General features: G+C 47.9%; 1 protein-coding gene across 2 annotated transcripts in view; it reads right to left on the bottom strand.

The window, feature by feature from the left end:
* Window positions 1–18,360, bottom strand: part of CHCHD6 (coiled-coil-helix-coiled-coil-helix domain containing 6) — a 105,803-nt gene that overhangs the window by 20,080 nt on the left and 67,363 nt on the right. For both annotated transcript variants that reach the window (XM_061357151.1, XM_061357150.1), the window contains one exon: window positions 15,866–16,001. In XM_061357151.1, coding sequence (XP_061213135.1) covers window positions 15,866–16,001 — 136 coding nt within the window. The remainder of the gene's footprint in view (window positions 1–15,865; window positions 16,002–18,360) is intronic.

The following is an 18,360-nucleotide window of genomic DNA, read 5'->3' as shown; positions in this document are numbered from 1 at the left end:
AGGACCCGCTATTCCACCAAACTGAACACATTTTGTCTAAATCAGAACCATGAGGGCAGCTCCACTGCAATCTGCTCTCCATCACTTCGGCTCCCAGTCTGCTGGCAGGAACTGCTGGACCAGTCAGCACCTGCCTCTTCTTTGTCCTTTAGGTGACTACGTCACTGTGCTGCTGGAGCAGATGCCAGCAGCGAAAGCTGCACAGCAAAACGCTCCAGCTGGGTACATAACCCGCCTCAGAAGAGCTGCTGCTCACACTGGGAACCCTCAAACCCATCTCTGGTACCTTGTGGTGACACTGGTTGTGGTGGGAACGTGGAAATGGGATACTGCAGCTTGTCCCCTTGCCTTAAAAGTGATGCTCAGCCATCAGTCTTTTACTTGCTCATAGCAAACAGCATCCTGCAAGGCTGATGCACAGAGAAGGAATGTGCTTTGGATCCTTCAGGGTGAAAACACCCTGCATGAATGTGACAGGATGAGAGAGAAGCTGAGGCAGAAAAAGAAGGTGTGAGGCTTTACACAGCACCCACACCTTTCTACCCTCCTTCCATGGAGTCTCTGAATCCTTCCCATGTTTCCTGGAGTCAAATTCCCCTGTGCCAAGCAGCCTTCATGTTCAGTGAGGATGCAGAGAGGGATGCAGAGGATTACTCTCCATCTTCAGAACCCAAAGACTTCTCTTGCTCCTCTGATCAGCTGTGTCCAGATGCATGCTTAAAAATAAGACAGCCACTGAACTCTGCCTTGGCCCCTGAGGGAGGTGCAGCCTCCTCTTTCCAAACTGAGCTTTCCAAAGCCAGCTCAGTGCTGCGGGGAGCAGGCAGCCCCATGTCAGCTCCAATACAAAATGAAAGGAATGCAAAGGAAGAGGACAGAAAGGAGGAGAGGAGGGAAAGGATGCAGACACACCAGGAGGGAGCAGATGAGAAAATGAAGACAGAGGGGAAGGGAAAAGCCTGAGCCCAGCTCCAGGAACAGGTGAGTAAATAAAAAGATAGGAGGAGAAGGAGGCAGCAAAACCAGTATGTGCCTAGCTTGCTAGTACACACTGAGAAAGACCTTATAGCTGGCCAGAACTGCTCACACTGCATGGTGAGGAGGATATCACTCACCATGACAGCACTGAGCCTAAGCATAGTTTAGAACATACCTGAAAGACCCACAGCTTCAGTTTCAATCACAGGCCATCACAGAACAACATTCAGGCTCACCTACTGCTCAGATGTTTGCTATGCGCTGTCCTGAACTAATGGAGACCACCCCAGTGCCAGCACAGCATTTGGAATGAGATGGAATTCTGCACACCATGAAACAAAATAAACCCAACCAAAACCATGATGGAGAAATCAACCTGGAAGTGCTATACCCAAAAACGGGGATCCCTCAGCCTCTGTGTTTCTAGATCCTGCTCAGTGGGATCCTAAGAAGATCCCAGACCATGAACCTCAGAGAAAGCTTTGAAAACCTGAAGGTATCGCTGGTCTATTAAAGAGAGATAATCAAGTGCATGCCTAGAAGTAAGCCTGCAAGTAGGAACTGCCAAGGCAGAACTCAAGGGCAGGTTCTCACAGCTCCACAACACGAAGATCATCAAAAACTTCAGTGGCACTTGAGAAACCCATGCCAGGATGACGAAACACTTCCAACTGTTGATTCAGAGGCAATTACAGGGAGAACACAAGCTCAACTGAAGCAGGGTGCTGTGAGCTTACCATCCTGCTGTCAGGGTGGACCAGGTACCATGGTCAAGTACAGATCAAAACTGAGAAGCCAAGGAAAGCTTACCTAGGTGTTCCTGCTCCAGCAGGGGGATTGGACTAGATGATCTTTTGAGGTCCCTTCCAATCTCTAGCATACTGTGATACTGTGATACTGTGAAAGCATCCACAGAGAGAGCAAAGCAAGAATGAAGATGGAGCAAGAGCCAAGGATCAAGAGGAGGAGCAGGCAGGATCCCAGATGCATGGGTACAGCCTAGGGGCTTGTGGAGCAGTTCAGAGCCACTGAAGAAATTCCCTCGCATCCCTGTCTGATGGGTTCAGACATCAGCCAGATCCAAACGTGCCAGGGAGATCAACTGCAGACAGCTACAGATTAACACACAATCCCTTTCATCCCTTATGACGGTGTACTAAACCACTGCGCTTTGGAAGACTCTTCTCGAGGGAAGATGCCTACTTCAACCTTCAAGCACCACAACACTCCTCCTGCTTTATGTTGTCCCTTAAGAAAAGCTTTTCATAGCAGCAATGAAAGCTTTTTGCACTGAACAGCTGGAGCCAAAGTCAAAGCACAACCTGGCAGTTTTGTTGGCTGAACAGAGATGCCATTGAAGCCGAGCGTCACAGGCAAAGAGCCCATATTGACAAAGGTTTGAGACACTGGTTCTAGACATTAAGAGTCAGAACTGCAGTTTGCAGGATTTACATGCAGCACATTTTGAACCTTACCCTTCTGCTGCAGCTGGCATCTAGTGACTAGCTCCCTTACTTCTCCCCTTTAAATCACTTTTTCCATAACACCTATCAAAGACACCATCTCCCCAGTAGGAGCAGCCAGGACTTGCTGTTGGGTCTCCCCAGATGCTCAGTGAACTCTGTTCTCCATGCGGGAACTCTCAGATCCTGCAGTTTAATGAAATGGGGATTTGGATCTAAGATTCAAGTTTCCATCAGCGGGATTTCTGTTGTTATAGCAGATCGCCACTGTGAACTATGTGACAGGGTATGAACCCTCTTCTCTGTACTCCTGCTGCATGATCTCACTCTTCAGTTCTTCACACCCCCCTTTTCCCTACAGTAGTGCAACACTTCATTGATTCAACACAATCGACAAGAGAGCAAGGAGGCAGAGGCAAACTCTGGGATTGGAACAGCTGGTTTCCTTGATGGCATCATGTCCCAAAGAGAGCTATGGCATCATAAGAAAAGAGACTGCTTATTCTCAACAGCAAACAGCTCTGCACCGGAGAAGAAAGCACAACCCTGCTGACGGTGAGAGAAAGGCAGCAGTGGGATTTGGAATCTATTTCCCACTCTTTGCTGGGTCATGCCTGAAGATTCTATGGAAGAGCAGCAGAGGAAGCCACGCTCCAAAGCCTATCGCTGTGCTCACAGGGACTGTGAAAACTCCATGAACACCATTCCCTGTGTTACTGCCCAAAGCTCACATGCAGAAATGCTGACACAGCAGCTCCTCTATGGCCACACGCCACAATTACTACACCTTGCGCTCCACTAAGCTGTGGAATAAGCTCATGCCAATTGATGGGCTTAATGATGGATGGATAAGGATCACCAGCAGGGACTGAAAGAGATGGGCAAAAGTCACTGACCCTGAGACCAAGCTCTGAACTTACACTAGACATAATGACCAGCCATGTCTCAGCCAACGATGGTGCGGGGTACCCACCATGAGCTGACACATCTTAGGTCATTCCACTCACACACAGTGAACTCAGGAACACATGTACCAGTTTCCTCTTACCTCAACTGTTGTCCTGCCTCAACATGCAGCAGCAAACCCAAGGAACTGAGCAGCAGGAGGAGGTGCTGAGGCCAGCAAGATCAGCAGATCCTCTGGTCCACAGAGCTTAAGTTTGTCAAGCATGAAACACTTGACTGAACAAAACAAAGAGTAGGAAGCAAGAAGCTACCTTAAATCCACGAGCTCTTCTTCCAGGTTACTCATGTGTGATATCCTATCTTTTATCTCATCCTAAAACAAGAGAACATGCATTAAAGGATCAGGCCATCGTCTTCTGAAGGCTGGACCCTTCTGCAGCCTTCCCTTGCCACAAGGGTTTGCTTCCATTTCTCAAATGCAAAGGCAGCAACCGATACTTGGATGGAGAAGGCATATTCCAAAGGACAATCCTGACAAACAAGGCTGCTCTCTCTTCTCTTTGCTGCAATGCCACCCTTGCTGAGTCCCTCCAGTGAAGCTGATTACAGTGGCAAGAACAAGTCAGCCCCTCAAACATTCAGGTAAGCCAGTCTTCAAGTGGAAATAGGGCATTTCAGAGCTGAAGTCACTTGGATTTGTGTCTCAAAGTTAAGTTCCTCTGTGACCAAATTGATGTCTAATAAAGGGTGAGTCAATACCATCCCCACTGCACAAGCACCACTGGGGTCCCTTCCCTCTACCTAATTGCCTGCTTTCACAAGGTATACAGGAACTTATTACTTCAGAGCCTTTGTGCCTTCTGAGGAGCATCACTGCAGCTCAGCAGCAGGTTCAGAGCAAGCAGCGAGCGGAGAAGAAACCAGGCTCACTCACACACAACATGGGTACATGAGTCCCGTTGCCTTAATCAGGCCAAAGCTGCAGGCAGGGCCAGGGAGCCCCTCCAAACAGGGGAAGAGCTGGCACATGAGACCCAGAACAGGGTCACCCGTGACACCAGAGCAGGCTCTGCCCTGTTCTCCAGGGGCTGCTCTGTACATCACAAAGCTCCTGACCTTCCAACACCTGTTCAGCTCCATACAAAAGCAAGCCAAAGCCCTGTAAGGCAGTGCAATATCTCAGTTGACATTTTGGTCCCCGAGAGAGCAGCTCTCCTTTGGCTTTGTGTCAGCCACCTTTGGCTGTGGCAGAAAACAGTGCAGAGCCTGTTCTCTCAAGCAAATCCATCTGCCTGCGCAAAGGTTCCCAGCAAACAGACAGGAGGTGGCAGCTGGAGAAAGGAGAGCTGGGATCACTGCACACAATCTCACCTTTTGTTGTTTATCCACGTTTACTGCACACAGCCTGGCTCTAATCCATCAGTGCAGAAACCTGCTCATACACCTACACGACTGCAGAGGCTTCCCTGCTTTTATGGGGCTCTGTTGTAGCAAATGTCAGGCTCAGCAAAACAAGAAGGCTTTAGGAACTGTCTCACACTGCCTGGGATCAATCCTGCTCATCCCCCAGCCAGCACACACTGGATACTGCATTAAACAAGGAACCTGAGAGCATTGTGTTGCCTTGAGTTTGGGCCATAGCTTTGCAGGCACACACTCCCCATCAGCACAAGCTAGAATTAAGCATGACTTTGACATTAAATAGCAACCTAAACCCTTGCTGTTCTTGAACAAAGAGTCACCCCATGTGCCTCAAGACATTTGCTATAGGGTGGGAAGAAGGGAATTCATATTACCCCCTGTTTATCCTCAGCACCAAACCTGCTTCTGCTCCAGAGAGGTCAATCTGGAGTCTGTACAGGTGCTTTAAGGTTGGCTTTTGCAGAGCAAGAAGGGGGTCACTGGTGTAGCACAAGCTACACAACTATTTGTCTAGGGCACTACAGCCCTATCCCAGTGCCTTCATCATATCAGCTCAAGGTGCACGAAGCTGGAAGAACCCCACCTGCATCACAGCATCCAAGAGGTTTTTCCATGGCTGTCTACTTCTGCAAGGCTTGGAAATATTTCCTGAAGCCTCAGGATACTCCTGAACACACTTCAGCTTGGTACTGAGAAACAAAACTTTGATGTGCCACAGGGAGTTAAACAGCCCCGCCAGCATCCTAGAGCCCAGGAACAGTGCAGAGCTTGTTAAGTGATGATAATCCTTGGTGGCCACCTTCAGCACTACTGAAGACAGAAGCTTTCAACTGTTCCTGCTGATACAGCCTGAGGGAACCTCTTGTGTTCAAACTGAGCTATTGGTGTACACCTGAATCCATGAGAAGACAAAGCAGTTGTATCAGAGAGCCGGGGGGGGGGGGGGGGGGTTGGCATTAGAAGCACCCATATAATTCACTGACATACTGTGTTTAGCTGCAGCCAGTGCCTCAATAGAAGTATGTGTTTTCTCCCTTCTTTTGCCCATGGAAAGGACTCAGCAGAATTGCTCAAATGCAGAATTAATACAGCACTGAGATGAGACAAACAAACAGTAATTCAGGCTCCTTTCCAATTCCTTTGCAGAGATGAACAAGTCTCCATATCATATCTATAACCAGAAACGCTCCTGTTGTCAAAGAACTCCTTTCATAAAGTGATCGTGTCTGTAATTGAAGCAGGGTAGATTGCTTGCCCTGCCAGAAGGAAAAACCTCCCTTCTTCAGTCTTTAGAAACATTCTGGGGCTTTTTAATCCTATGCCAATTCACTCCTCTAAATTACACAGTTCTTCCCAAAGTTTATACCACAAAGATGTGTTTATTTACACTTTCCTTCTGAAGCTCTCTCTGCTTCTGAAGCAGGCAGATAATCACTTTGCCAGCTAGAGTTTCAACCCTTGATCCAAGGGCTCACAGTCCTATCAGCAAAGGCTCTCACAGAAGAGTGTGCTAGACAGGAACTTAATGGCTTAAGTAGCTGGGTTGGGGGATTGCACAGGACTAAAGAGGAGAATTAACTCAGAACAAGTGCAAGTCCTTGTGAATGGAACTTCAAACAAGCAGAAAGGAGGCGTAAAGATCCAGGAGCAAGTAACTGCAATGGGAAGGTTCCATCTCAGACCAAGCAGAAGGACCCTGCCCTTGCCAAAGGCTTGCGTGACCTGGGCAGATGGGTGCTTGTTCCCTTCAGTTTTTAAAGCAGTGTCCATAGCACATAAATTGCAGGTAAATTCAAGTGTTTTCAGAACACCTGAAATCACCCTCGCCAGAAAACTCAAGGAGAGATCCAAGAAGCAAGTAAATGAAGAAAAAAGTTCTCCATCTCCCTACGAAGCGCTTGGATCAGGTCAGGACTGAAGTACACGCTCTGCAGAGAGGAAACCAGAATGATCACCGTGCACACTGCAGCCTGCTCAGGAGCAGAAAAGAGGTAAGTCAATCTCATGGTCTTCTTTCACCAACATTAGATTCATTCTGAGAAGGGAAGCAGGTACCTGCAACGACACTAAATGCTGCAGATGTCATGGTGCTTTTTCAGAGCTCCCTCTAAAAGAACAGTGTGATAGTGTTTTCCCAACAGAGCGAACCGAGTAACCCTTAGCTTCCCATTACACAGCTCAGTGAAGTAACCCAACAGATGAGCTGCTCTGAAAAACCAACCTCAGCCCTTGTGGGCAGCAGACGTGGGCTGATGGAGAGAATGCAGAGGCAGATGGGGAGAGGGGATGGGAAATGACAGAGATGAGCAGGCACAGGGCAAGCAGAGAGCATGAAGGACAGGGGCAGGAAAGCTGTGATTTCACAGACGTTTGTGAAGTTCAATCAACAGCTTTCCAATGCCATTATTTTAAAGATCATTCCCCTCCTAATACATGCAAGGAACCAGCTGTTTGCAAAACGACCTTTAAACCCTACCCACCATACCTTATTAGACTAATTCAGAGCTGCAGGTTGGCTGGTCCCAAAACCCATTTACCCAGGACAAACAGGCATTCAGCAGGGACACAGGGTGCACACGCTGTCACAACAATTCTGCCTGCAGTTCTGGATGCACACAGCAGAGCAGCAGCTTCCCCACCTCAGACACTGCAGCACCAGATGAGCTCAAGGCTTCGCTACCTCCTTCCTCACATGACAAAGATAGCAAATGCCAACTAGAGCAAGTGCTGGCTTTCTGGACAGCTTCTGTGGGTGCAGAGGTCTGTCAGAGCCTTTCACCAGCTCTTAAAGGCCTCTAACCAAAGATGTTATAGCCAAACGCAAGGTTCTTGCCAGCAGATGAAAGCAGCAGAGCAGAGCTAACTCTGGCACTATATTCAGATCACTGTATCTTTAACACGTCTCATTCCTATAGCTGAAGCACTGATGTCCAGCAAGGCTCCTTCCACTGGCTTCAGAAGGCCTAGCCGGGACTGACAGCTTTAAATTGCTCTGGAAGCATCACAAGTACACTAGGAAATCTGTGCAGACAAGGCAGCCTGTTGGGCAGACAGTGTCACAGAGGGGTGAAACCCATGAACAATTAACACAGGCACGATGCAGCCACCAACCTAACAAAGGTTGGATGTTGTAACAGATGAATGCTCCACAGTCTTGGACAGAGAGGCTCTGTCCAAGCAGGATCAGGGCAACTTCCGCCTTCTCCTCCAATATGCCATAGCCCTGATGGCTTCCTCCTAATAGCAGGGCTCATCCATCATTCATTCATGTCCCAGGTTTGGCAGGGCAGAGAAGGATTAGTTAGAGCAGCCTTGCTTGCTTGGTAGTAACTCTTCCACCGGCTCAGGACCAATGCCACCAGAATAACCCCTGCACATGCTACACAGGCACATTGAGCTGATTGGTGAAGGCTTCAAATCCCATTAGTGCTCAAGGTATTCGGCCCCAGGACCTGCTAACAAATCCAGCTGATGGATGGTGCGTGGCAACCGCAAAGTGCATGCAGCGGGAGGCCATCCTGCTCAGAGCACGACCAGCGAGCAGCATCACAAATCTCTGGTTCCCCCAGTTTGTCACGAAGGCTTTGGCATCACTGATATAATTCCCCAAGTTATAGCCAAGTTGTCAGGGAATGGCTCTAACATTAGCACGGAAGTTATGGAAGTCAGGGCTACTTTGGAACTTCTCGGGAGTCTGCAGGCATTTGACCACTGACCTTACGCTTCTAACCAGCAGTTGCTATCGACAGCAATTTCGGTGGATCTGGTTCAATCTAACTTCAGCAGCAAAACACATCGTTTAAAAATTGGAAATCAACTTCTTTCTGCCCAAGAGTGCTTGGTCATCAGTCTCCGGGAATTAATCCGAGTCCCAATTTCCACTCCCAACTTGCCAGCACAGTGCTACAAATCTTGTGTGAAGGAATCTGGCATGAAAGCAGCGTGATGTATCACAACACTCCCTCACCCCCAAGCAACTGTTTCCCATACTAGATAAGCCTGACTGAATTCAGGCTGCAGCTCCCAGGAAAACGCTGCTTAACACATAATACAGACAGCATGGAACTAGAGGAACCTGTTGGGTACAGCAGATCTATGCAGGTTGTGTTCATTCAAGCCAACAGAGAAGTGATTTTTAAAAGAGAAAGAAAAACCCCCAAAAGGCAGCAGAGAAACACATTCCTGAGAGTGCTCAACTCTACTGTGCTTGAAGTTTTGATACTCAGCTTCAAATGAGCCTTTTCTGATTCACCCACTCGAAGACCGCATCCCAGCATGGAGCCAGGTACGGCTCTTGCTCCTCACTGCGGAGCTGTGATTGTATTTGTGCTATAGAAAAATGAGTGGATTGATTTTAAACAGGTTCAGGCAAAGTAAGCTTTAAAACAAGCAGGACTGTAGCACAGTAGAAGTAACAAAACACCAAAGAGCTCAACTTCAGAAACTGTCATGGCATTCTGACTTCCTTCCCTCTTTACCTGTAGTATATCTGAGATCACAACCATCAAGCGAGAATGAGACCCAAAGGCAACTCTGCCTCACTCTAACAATGTCAAAAACCCAACCCAAACCCCCCAGAAAACCAAAACTAAGAGCACATGGGCTGTGCATGGAACTGTTATAACCAGCTTGGTTGTGAGAAGAGAAGCAGTGTCAGAAGTCCCTTCCAGCCCAGGCAACGAACATAAGAACTTGAGAAGATGATGCAGGGCATGGACTAAAGAACTCTGGAAGAGGAGCTCTGGGCACAGCCAAGTAATCAAAGAAATTTCAAGCTTATTTATGCCTTTGTTCTCTTCTAAAATGATGAACTCCAGGAGGTGCCACACTTGGGCTTTGTGTGGACTGCAAACAGCAGAGAGAGGAACTGGTTGGCGTGGGTTATTGAGTGCTGATGAACCAACAGGCTGTGGGGGACATGAGGGCTTTGGGATGTGCTGAAACACACAGCAAATAGAGAACTCAGGCCTCCAGTTTTACAAGTACCAGGGACAGGCAGCAGCATCATACAGGGGGACATGGCTCATTTATCCAGGTGGTGGTTTACAACCTTCCAGGCAGCTCCATGGTTTGAGTTATCCACGGATGAACTCCTAAGGGTGTGCAGTGTTCTGGGTAGACCCCAAGCTCACCAGAAGCAAGAACTGCTGCCTTAGAAATCAACCTAACAACTGCTTCCATCCTGTATAATTAGAAGCGAAATAAGGAACCTTTGTCACCTTTGCAAGCAGCAGGTTGGGGTGTGCATGGGTACAGCTCATCCACTGCTGCTCTCCTCCGTGTTTACAACTAAACAGCAGCTGCCTGCAGCTTGTGGCCTCTCCACCAACCAGCTCCCTTGTGGGGACATTTATTGAGTCATAAACTCCTCCAGCAGCGTTACCACCACAGCATTTGCACAAATAAAGGTTGGAAGAGAGAAAGATTAAATAAGAGAGAATTCACTTCAGAGAGAAGGCGAGGGAAATGCTTTACAGGCAGGTTTGCTATGAGGAAGGACTAAGAGATGGAAGGCAGGGCAGGAGTATATATGCATGAAGACGGCTGGCACATCATCCTCCAGACATGGAATACAGATTTATCTGACATGACAAATCTCAGCTTCAGAAAGCTCAAACAACCCTACAGGCTTCCCAGTTAGATATAGTGCATTTCAAGTAGCATAGCATGTGATGCATTTATACCTCCTCAGTGAGACTTCAACAACTAAGATCTACCTCTGCAGAATCCCAGGAGGAGAAATCCTGCTGCTCCTCAAGCACAGACATGGACCTTGCTATACATGGCCAAAACTTTCTTTCCCCAGCCACACACACGGACTGCTCCTCTCTACCCCAATGAGCACACAAACAATCTATGAAGCATTTTGCAATCCATCAGAACGGAAGCAGCTCTTTAACAAGAGCCTAATGATGCAGAATGATGAGAGATACCTGCAGTGCAGCTCACGGCACCCAGAACCTCTTCTCTTAAGCAGAGAGAGATTCAGATAGAGGAAATGCCAGCTCCCCCCAGGCCATGCTTCAGCAGGATCCAAAATGCTTCAGTGAACCCGCTCCATCGGGATGGGACACTGCAGGACCACCTCAGCATCTCCTCAGCAGTCCAGGTCATCACTGCCCAGAGGTTAGAGAGAAACTTCCAGCAGAGCTGCACTGCTCCAGGGTGGGTGCCAAACAGGAACTGGGCTTTCACAGGGATCACTTGGAAAAGGAAGTGCAGTAAATGGACCACATTCCTTTTATTACAGCCAAGGGCAAAGGAGAATGCAGTTGAGTCAGGGTTATGTTAGAAGTCTACCTCTGCTGGAACCCAGTAAATGGTGTTTGCATAGAAGAGTGATTCACAGAGTGACAGCCTTCCCTGCACTTCCGTTACAAACCCAGACTGTTCATAGACAGAGTTGCTGTACCATAAACTCACTCACCAGTTTATTGCATTGTCATTTCCTTATGCAGGCAAGCCCTAAAGCCATGACAGAAGCACCTTTGTTAGCAATACTTGTGAGCAGTCGGACACAGAAGAGAGGAGGAAGAGCACAGACTTACGAATGCTCCTAGCTCAATGTACTCAGCTCCTACCAACAAGGGAATACAATACATGTGTCTGAGTCTGCAGCTCTTCATAGCTCGGTTTGGCCAGGAGCACAGACATTGCACCTTGGTCCTTCTGTGAATGACAGGCACCCAGAGACAGTAAGAGAACACTGGGAAAGACAGGGATAACGCTCCTCACTAACACAGCTTCCTACACGTGGTTGCAAGAAGCGGGTTTGTCTGAACTCTCAAATCACATCAATACACAGTCACCAGGGGCTGCGTTTTCCCAGTGGCACCTGGTGGCAGATTCCCTGGCAGAACCACCAATTATGGAACAAATTAACCTAGCAGAATTCCATGGAAATGCAGCTTTGCTGACTGGTGTGAACAGGGTTGTAAGGGAAGCAGAATGGGCCACAGATATTCCAAGAAGCTTGGACGTGAGTGCAGATGTGCAGGGAGAGGGAAGCAATTCCCTAATAGGAGTCAGACTTGAAAACATCATCATTTGTTTTTCCTTTGCATCTGGACTCCAAGTCAGAAATGACAGAGATTCCCATTGCCCACTGTCCTTTCCCTCCCACACCCTCTCCTCATTGGGCCAACAGCAGCAGCAATGCCCAGTTCCCATTACCTGAGGGCAGCAGTAGCTCTTGGTGAAACTTGTGGTCAGGAAACTACAGGCAATTCTAACAGACACAACGGGAGCTCCCCCTCCCACAGCTGCCCCATTATAGAACCACAGAATTACAGCATAGTTCAGGTTGGAAAGGACCTTAAGATCATCCAGTTCCAACCCCCCCTGCCATGGGCAGGGACATCTCACACTAAACCATCTCACCCAAGGCTCTGTCCAGCCTGGCCTTGAACACTGCCAGGGATGGAGCATTCACAGCTTCCCTGGGCAACCCATTCCAGTGCCTCAGCACCCTTACAGTAAAGAACTTCCTCCTTATATCCAATCTAAACTTCCCCTGTTTAAGTTTTAACCCATTACCCCTTGTCCTGTCACTACAGTCCCTACTGAAGAGTCCCTCCCCAGCATCCCTATATACCCCCTTCAGATACTGGAAGGCTGCTATGAGGTCTCTACGCAGCCTTCTCTTCTCTATTACCCCATCTTTTATTACATTTAAAGCCAGCGGTTTTGATGCTGGAGCTGCAGTTGTGCAGAGCCATGAAAACAGACCACCAATACAGACAAAGCACTCCCAAATTAAACAGGAGACATCATGGTAATGCACTCTGAAGTCCAAAAGCTCCTCGGACCAAAGCACAGGCCACGGCAAGGAACTCAGAGCCTGAGTGGACTGATGCTGCTGCCACCAGCCTATGGTGACACAACCACAACTTCCCACTGGGGATGATATCAATGGCAAAGTCAGTAGGCAGGATTCAACAGGGCAAGTTGGAAGTGTTCTAGCTACAATGGTGCACAATCAGAGCAGGATCCTGCTCCCATAATCCTTAAGAACATTCCGCTACAGGGAGTGCTAGGAGAAGCTGTGCCTGCCCCATCCCTGGCAGTGTTCAAGGCCAGGTTGGACACAGGGGCTTGGAGCAAGCTGCTCCAGTGGAAGGTGTCCCTGCCCGTGGCAGGGGTTGGAGCTGGAGGAGCTTTAAGGTCCCTTCCAACACAAACCAATCTGGGATTTTAGGATTAACTTTGGAGTTCATGGTCTGGATGTGCCTCCCAAAGCAGCAAAGAGAAATACTCACATGTGGATGGCAATCGAGTGGACCTGTTTCAGGTGACTGTTTTAGAATCAGATGCACCATGCTCTAACAGTGCCTACTTCTCTCCTTTGACTCCAAAAGATGCCCTAAGGACCAGCAGATATTCACAATAGGTAACATTAAGCTATATCCCCACCATGCACTACAGTAAAGTAACCTGTGCCACTGAGAGCCTGTGCAGGAAGTGAGGAGAAAATACATTTCAAACCACATTAAATGATGAGCTGATATATTTGTCCGTGGGGCAGAAGTAACTGAGGGAGCATCTCAGCTCCTGTCTCAGAGACGTGCACAGCAACAGGCAAAGGGAAACCAGTGCCCAAAGGAACAGTCTCAAACCAACACAGTCAGGGGGAAGATGCAAAGAATTGTTCTCATCCAGTGTAAGCTGTAATTTTCAGTCTAGAAATCTAGAGCTTGCTTTCTCTCAGCCTAATGTATAGCATGCCCTGGAGACGTTTTTACCAGCCATCAAAAAGAACTTGCAGAGAACCAGATGCTTCATTAAAGAATATTCACCAAGCCTTATGAAATCCTTAGTAAAAAGCAGCACAACAAATCACCAGCGTGCAAGGGAGCTGGAGTCACATATCCAGCTTTGATTGCAACCTCCTGCGCTGGGAAACACGGTCTGGTTAAGAAATAAAGGGGGAAAGTACCCAAGAAAGAAGAGATTCTGGCCTCTCTTTCCAACATTCCTCCAACCTGCATTTCCTGAGCGAGGAACGCGCGAGACAAAGCCATTTGGCAGAAGATGCTAATTTAAACTTAAAGGAAAATAACAGCTTAAAAAGAGAAGGGAGGAGGGAGTTTTAATCCTTCTGAACAAACCCAACAGCTTGCAATCACTACACATATCTCAGGAGTCAGAGGAGGGAGGTGAATCGAGCTGTCCTGGACCAAAGGGAATGACATGGATGTACTGCGTTACATGAGTTGTGTTGGAATGTGTTCTTGGAAAGCCTATATCTGGCTGCAAGGTTTAGTTACCTATTCCTTAATCTCTCTCACACCTTCCTGAAACACAGAAAAGGGATCTCCTGCCACATTGTCATCCTCCACAAGTTAACGTCCAGTGCACTGCCCCTTCCAGGAAGTTACCATAACAGTGGGGAATAAAATTCCCAAGTTCACTGAGCACTCTGGGAACCAAGACAAGCCCCAGGGTTGGATTTAGGAAGAAACCCTTCCAAAAACCCCACCACCCTCACATCCAACAACCATCCAAGTTAACAGCATCTTCCACTGCCCTCTGCTGTTATCAGTCATTCAGCTTCCAGTTCTCTCTCCCATAGCATGGGGCTGGGCTCCGGGCTGGCAGCATCCCAGCCCCTTTCTCCGGCGGGTTGGAGCCGCAGCTTGCAAATACGCTGAGGTTTAATGCAATCTGTCTTCTTGGGTAATCACATTCCGCCCGCACCGCATGCAATAAAGATGTATTGGTAAATGCATTTGCTAAAGATATACTCGAGTGGAAAGGCTACGAGCCTGATTTACAGGAGGTAAGGAGGAAGCATCAGGTAACGGGGGCTGGCAGAGGATGCGCCAACGTTCTGCGCACAGCGACCAAGGACATGGATTGTGCAGCACAGGCACCACGTTAAAGCTGAGAAAGGAAAAGAAACCACATGTTTGGGGAGCTGGGGACGTTAAAGATATCAGAGAAAAGCCCTTTCCCTGGCAGCTTTAACCTTGCTGATTTGCAGACATACAAAGACCTTCTTTGTAAACAGGAAGGAAAAAAATTCCACCAGGACTAGCAACAACATTTGGTCTAATATATCCTGACAATTTCCCCATCTCCTTCTGTTGGGCTGCTTCTGTGAGCTGGCTGGCAGCTTGTTTCATGTTATACTTAAATCAGGCATACAGCTTCCCTTCACAATGCTAATGCGACAGAGAAAGACTGCTGCTATGAAATCTCCACCTCTCTCCCATCCTTTTCATTAGCAAACCCAGGAGAGGAGTCTCAGTGTTCTAGTCCCAGAAGGGTCCATCCCAAATCCACCTTCATACAGTCTCAGCACCTTTTCACTTCTCTGGGCAACCTACCTTGAGATAGACCCGACCCATTGAATTCTCACATGGGGAACCGCATCCTTCACACTGCAGATACCCCAAGCATCAGCTTACGTCTAACCACTCGCTTTTCCCAAGACCATATCCTAGTTGTAAGGTCGAAACACTTCATTTTTACTTTATCCTCCACTTGTTTCAATAGCCAGAAATCCTTCCAAGGTACTGAGCAGCCACTGTCCTACAGCATCCACAAGGGCTCTGCATCTCAAAAGGAAGAGCCATAAGGTTTGCTGCCCCCACAAGATGAACACTTCCCAGGAGTGTGTCACTCTCCTGACAGCAGCTTTGCCCAGTAAAGCAGCTTTCCTCAGGCAGCACAAAAAGAAGCAAGATCTCCAACTGCAAAGTCACATCATAGGAGAATGCTTAGAGCCTGTTTAAAATGCTGCCAACAGTGGCAAAAGGGATCTGCCTACTGCTTGCAGCACACAGTGTTCACAAAGGCAGAACTTGGGAAAATCACTGCGACTCACTTTGAAACCCTGGAGCATCCGTGGTGCTGGTTTGGTGGCAGCTCAGTACAACAGCAGCCACTGATGGGAGTGAAGTCGGGACATACCACAGTGTGACCGGGCAACGTGGAATGAATGTGGGAAAATGGATCCCAAGGAAAAAGTGGCTCCTGTGAAGGTTGCAATTTGACTAACAGGTACCACAGCTCTCAGAAACGCTTCAGAGAAGAAAACACCATGCAAAACAAGAGAGCAAAGCCAGCAAGTCCAACAGGGAAGCCTTTGTTACCTTCTGAGCTGCACTAACACAGCGCCGGTATTCCTTAGCCAGCTCGGAGCATTTGAGCACTTCACGTTTGTTTTCTTGGTAGCACTTCAGGATTTCAGCCTGGAGGCTTGCACAGACAGGATCCGTGTTCCTCCTCCTGCAGGGAAAACAAGCGCAGAGAGATGTGTGAAGCGGAGTTACCACCCACTTACTACCACTTTACCAGTGACACACATACTGATCTGGTGCTGGAGTCACCTCATCCTAATAGAGAAACTGGTGGGAGCAGCAATCACCAATGTGGGTCAATGACCAACAGAGTCTTCCAGCTGAGAATTCCAGCAGGAAGAAAGAACTCGCTGTCTCTAGGTTGGTGTGGAAGCCTGTTCTACCCCGAGGCAAAACATCACCTCCCCTCTGCACTCAGGAAAGAAAACAAAGGAAAACAGATCAGTTCCAAGAGGTTCAATGATATTCCCAACTCACACAGGAAATCTTTGGCAGAACTCAGGAATCCTGGCTGGGCCTGCGTGAGATCTGTAACAGCCTGACAAGGAACTGAACGGACTTGTTGAATAAGCTGCCTGGATCTATTGAATTCTCATCTATTTAAGCAGTTCAAACCCTCCAGCATGGTTGGAAGCACTGCAATTCTCCCAGTGACTAGAAAAAAAACAATAATAGCAAGAGCACGTATCTGTTTCTTTGTATTTCTGAAGCAATTAGTACTCAAACCCCGTAAATGGCATTGACAGCTACCCAAGAACAATTAGGGATGATGTTCTTATACTCTAATGTGCATGTGTACATATGGCACATCATCAGCAACAGTACCAATAGAGGGGAAGGTCGTTGTAAAACAATCCCAGCAACAATGGCACACACACAGTAACACAGTGTCATCAGCTGCACAGACAGGCACAAATTGCAGGAATTTGCAGCACAATTGTCATGGATTGTTTTACCAGACAACAAGAGAACATATGTTTAGGTGTAGCAACCCTCACACACCGCCTCCTAAAGCAGAAATCCATTTAATTCCTTGCATTTTCTGTCCCAATATGCTCAGAGAGATCTGTGCCTAAGTATCAAACACACCTCTTCCTTCCGGGGCACTTGATGCTTCAGGCAGGCGTTAATGCTATGATGTGATATATTCATTTCCACAGTCACAACAGCAGGTCCTCATTCAGCAAAAGGGCTTCATAGCAAGGCAGTGAGAAAACACTGAATCACAGAGTGCTTTGGGTTGAAGGGACCTTAAAGCTCCTCCAGCTCCAACCCCTGCCACGGGCAGAGACCTTCCACTGGAGCAGCTTGCTCCAAGCCCCTGTGTCCAACCTGGCCTTGAGCACTGCCAGGGATGGGGCAGCCACAGCTTCTCTGGGCACCCTGTGCCAGCGCCTCAGCACCCTCACAGGGAAGAGCTTCTGCCTAAGAGCTCAGCTCAGTCTCCCCTATGGCAGGTTCAAGCCATTCCGGCCCTTGCAGCATCTCTGTGGCCTCCTCTGGACTCGCCCAAGCAGGTCCACGTGTCTCTTGTGCTGGGACCAGGAGCAGGACTTGCTCCTGGGCATGTCTCATGCTCTCAGGTAGAACATATCTAAGAAACATGAAATATTGAACAAAGATCTCCTAAAAGCTTTTGAAAAGCTTGGATATGAGTTTCCAACTCATTCTGTCCTTTCCGCATCAGCAACCTGGATGCTCCCTCAGCGCAGTCTGGCTGAGACACACTCCAAATGATACTTCTCAGTCCCTGCTCTTACTGTCAGCATATGTGGGCAGAGGAAGGATTTATCAGTATCAGTGTGACAGCCACACTCTGAGGTGCTGAGCCACCAAAGATCAGAAGCCACCAAAGACACGAGACAGACTTCTCGTTCCACCTCTTCACTAATCCTCCAGCTCTCAGAAGAAACTTCTTCCATACATGGTCCCCAGAGGCCCGTGTGCATTTCTAATTCGTGTGTTCTGAAGCAAATCACAGTTAAAGCCTCTAAAAATCCATATTCTAAAGAAAAAAAAAAAAACAACTTCAAATTTTGGAATAGGGAAGAATCCAGGGAGAGCTTCAGAAACTCATAATGTTGGCATTTTACTTTGTCACTAACTTTAATATCACTCTAATCAAATCAGTGAGACTGTGGAGATGATACCAAACAATACCAGGTCAGGAAATACCACCAAATCCCTCAATTCATTGAAAAAGTTAAGACTTTTAAAATTAAGGTTTTCTTTAAAACTCAGCCATGTTAAACTGAAGGGCGTTTTGTCATTTTCATGCTGAGAGCTGGAAGAACAAAAAGGTACAGCACGAGCAGCCTGCATTCATCTGAACTGAAGGTGGTACGAACATCTCCAGTACCTAGAAGGATGCTTGTCATTGTCAGCAGAGAGAGCTATAGGAATTGTGGGGTTTTTCTTGTCTGTTCCTTCCCTATCCCTCCTACACCATCAGTCTTCACTGCCTAGAGGAAATATAAAGCCAGGACTCGCCTGTGGGTCATAGTGCA

Source organism: Neopsephotus bourkii, unplaced genomic scaffold (assembly GCF_033783945.1).
Source record: "Neopsephotus bourkii isolate Nb327-2 ecotype Australia unplaced genomic scaffold, CSIRO-AGI_Nbou_v1 NB_887, whole genome shotgun sequence".
Taxonomy (NCBI): domain Eukaryota; kingdom Metazoa; phylum Chordata; class Aves; order Psittaciformes; family Psittacidae; genus Neopsephotus; species Neopsephotus bourkii.
The sequence above is the reverse complement of the archived record's forward strand: the minus strand, read 5'-3'. Positions and strand labels throughout refer to the sequence as shown.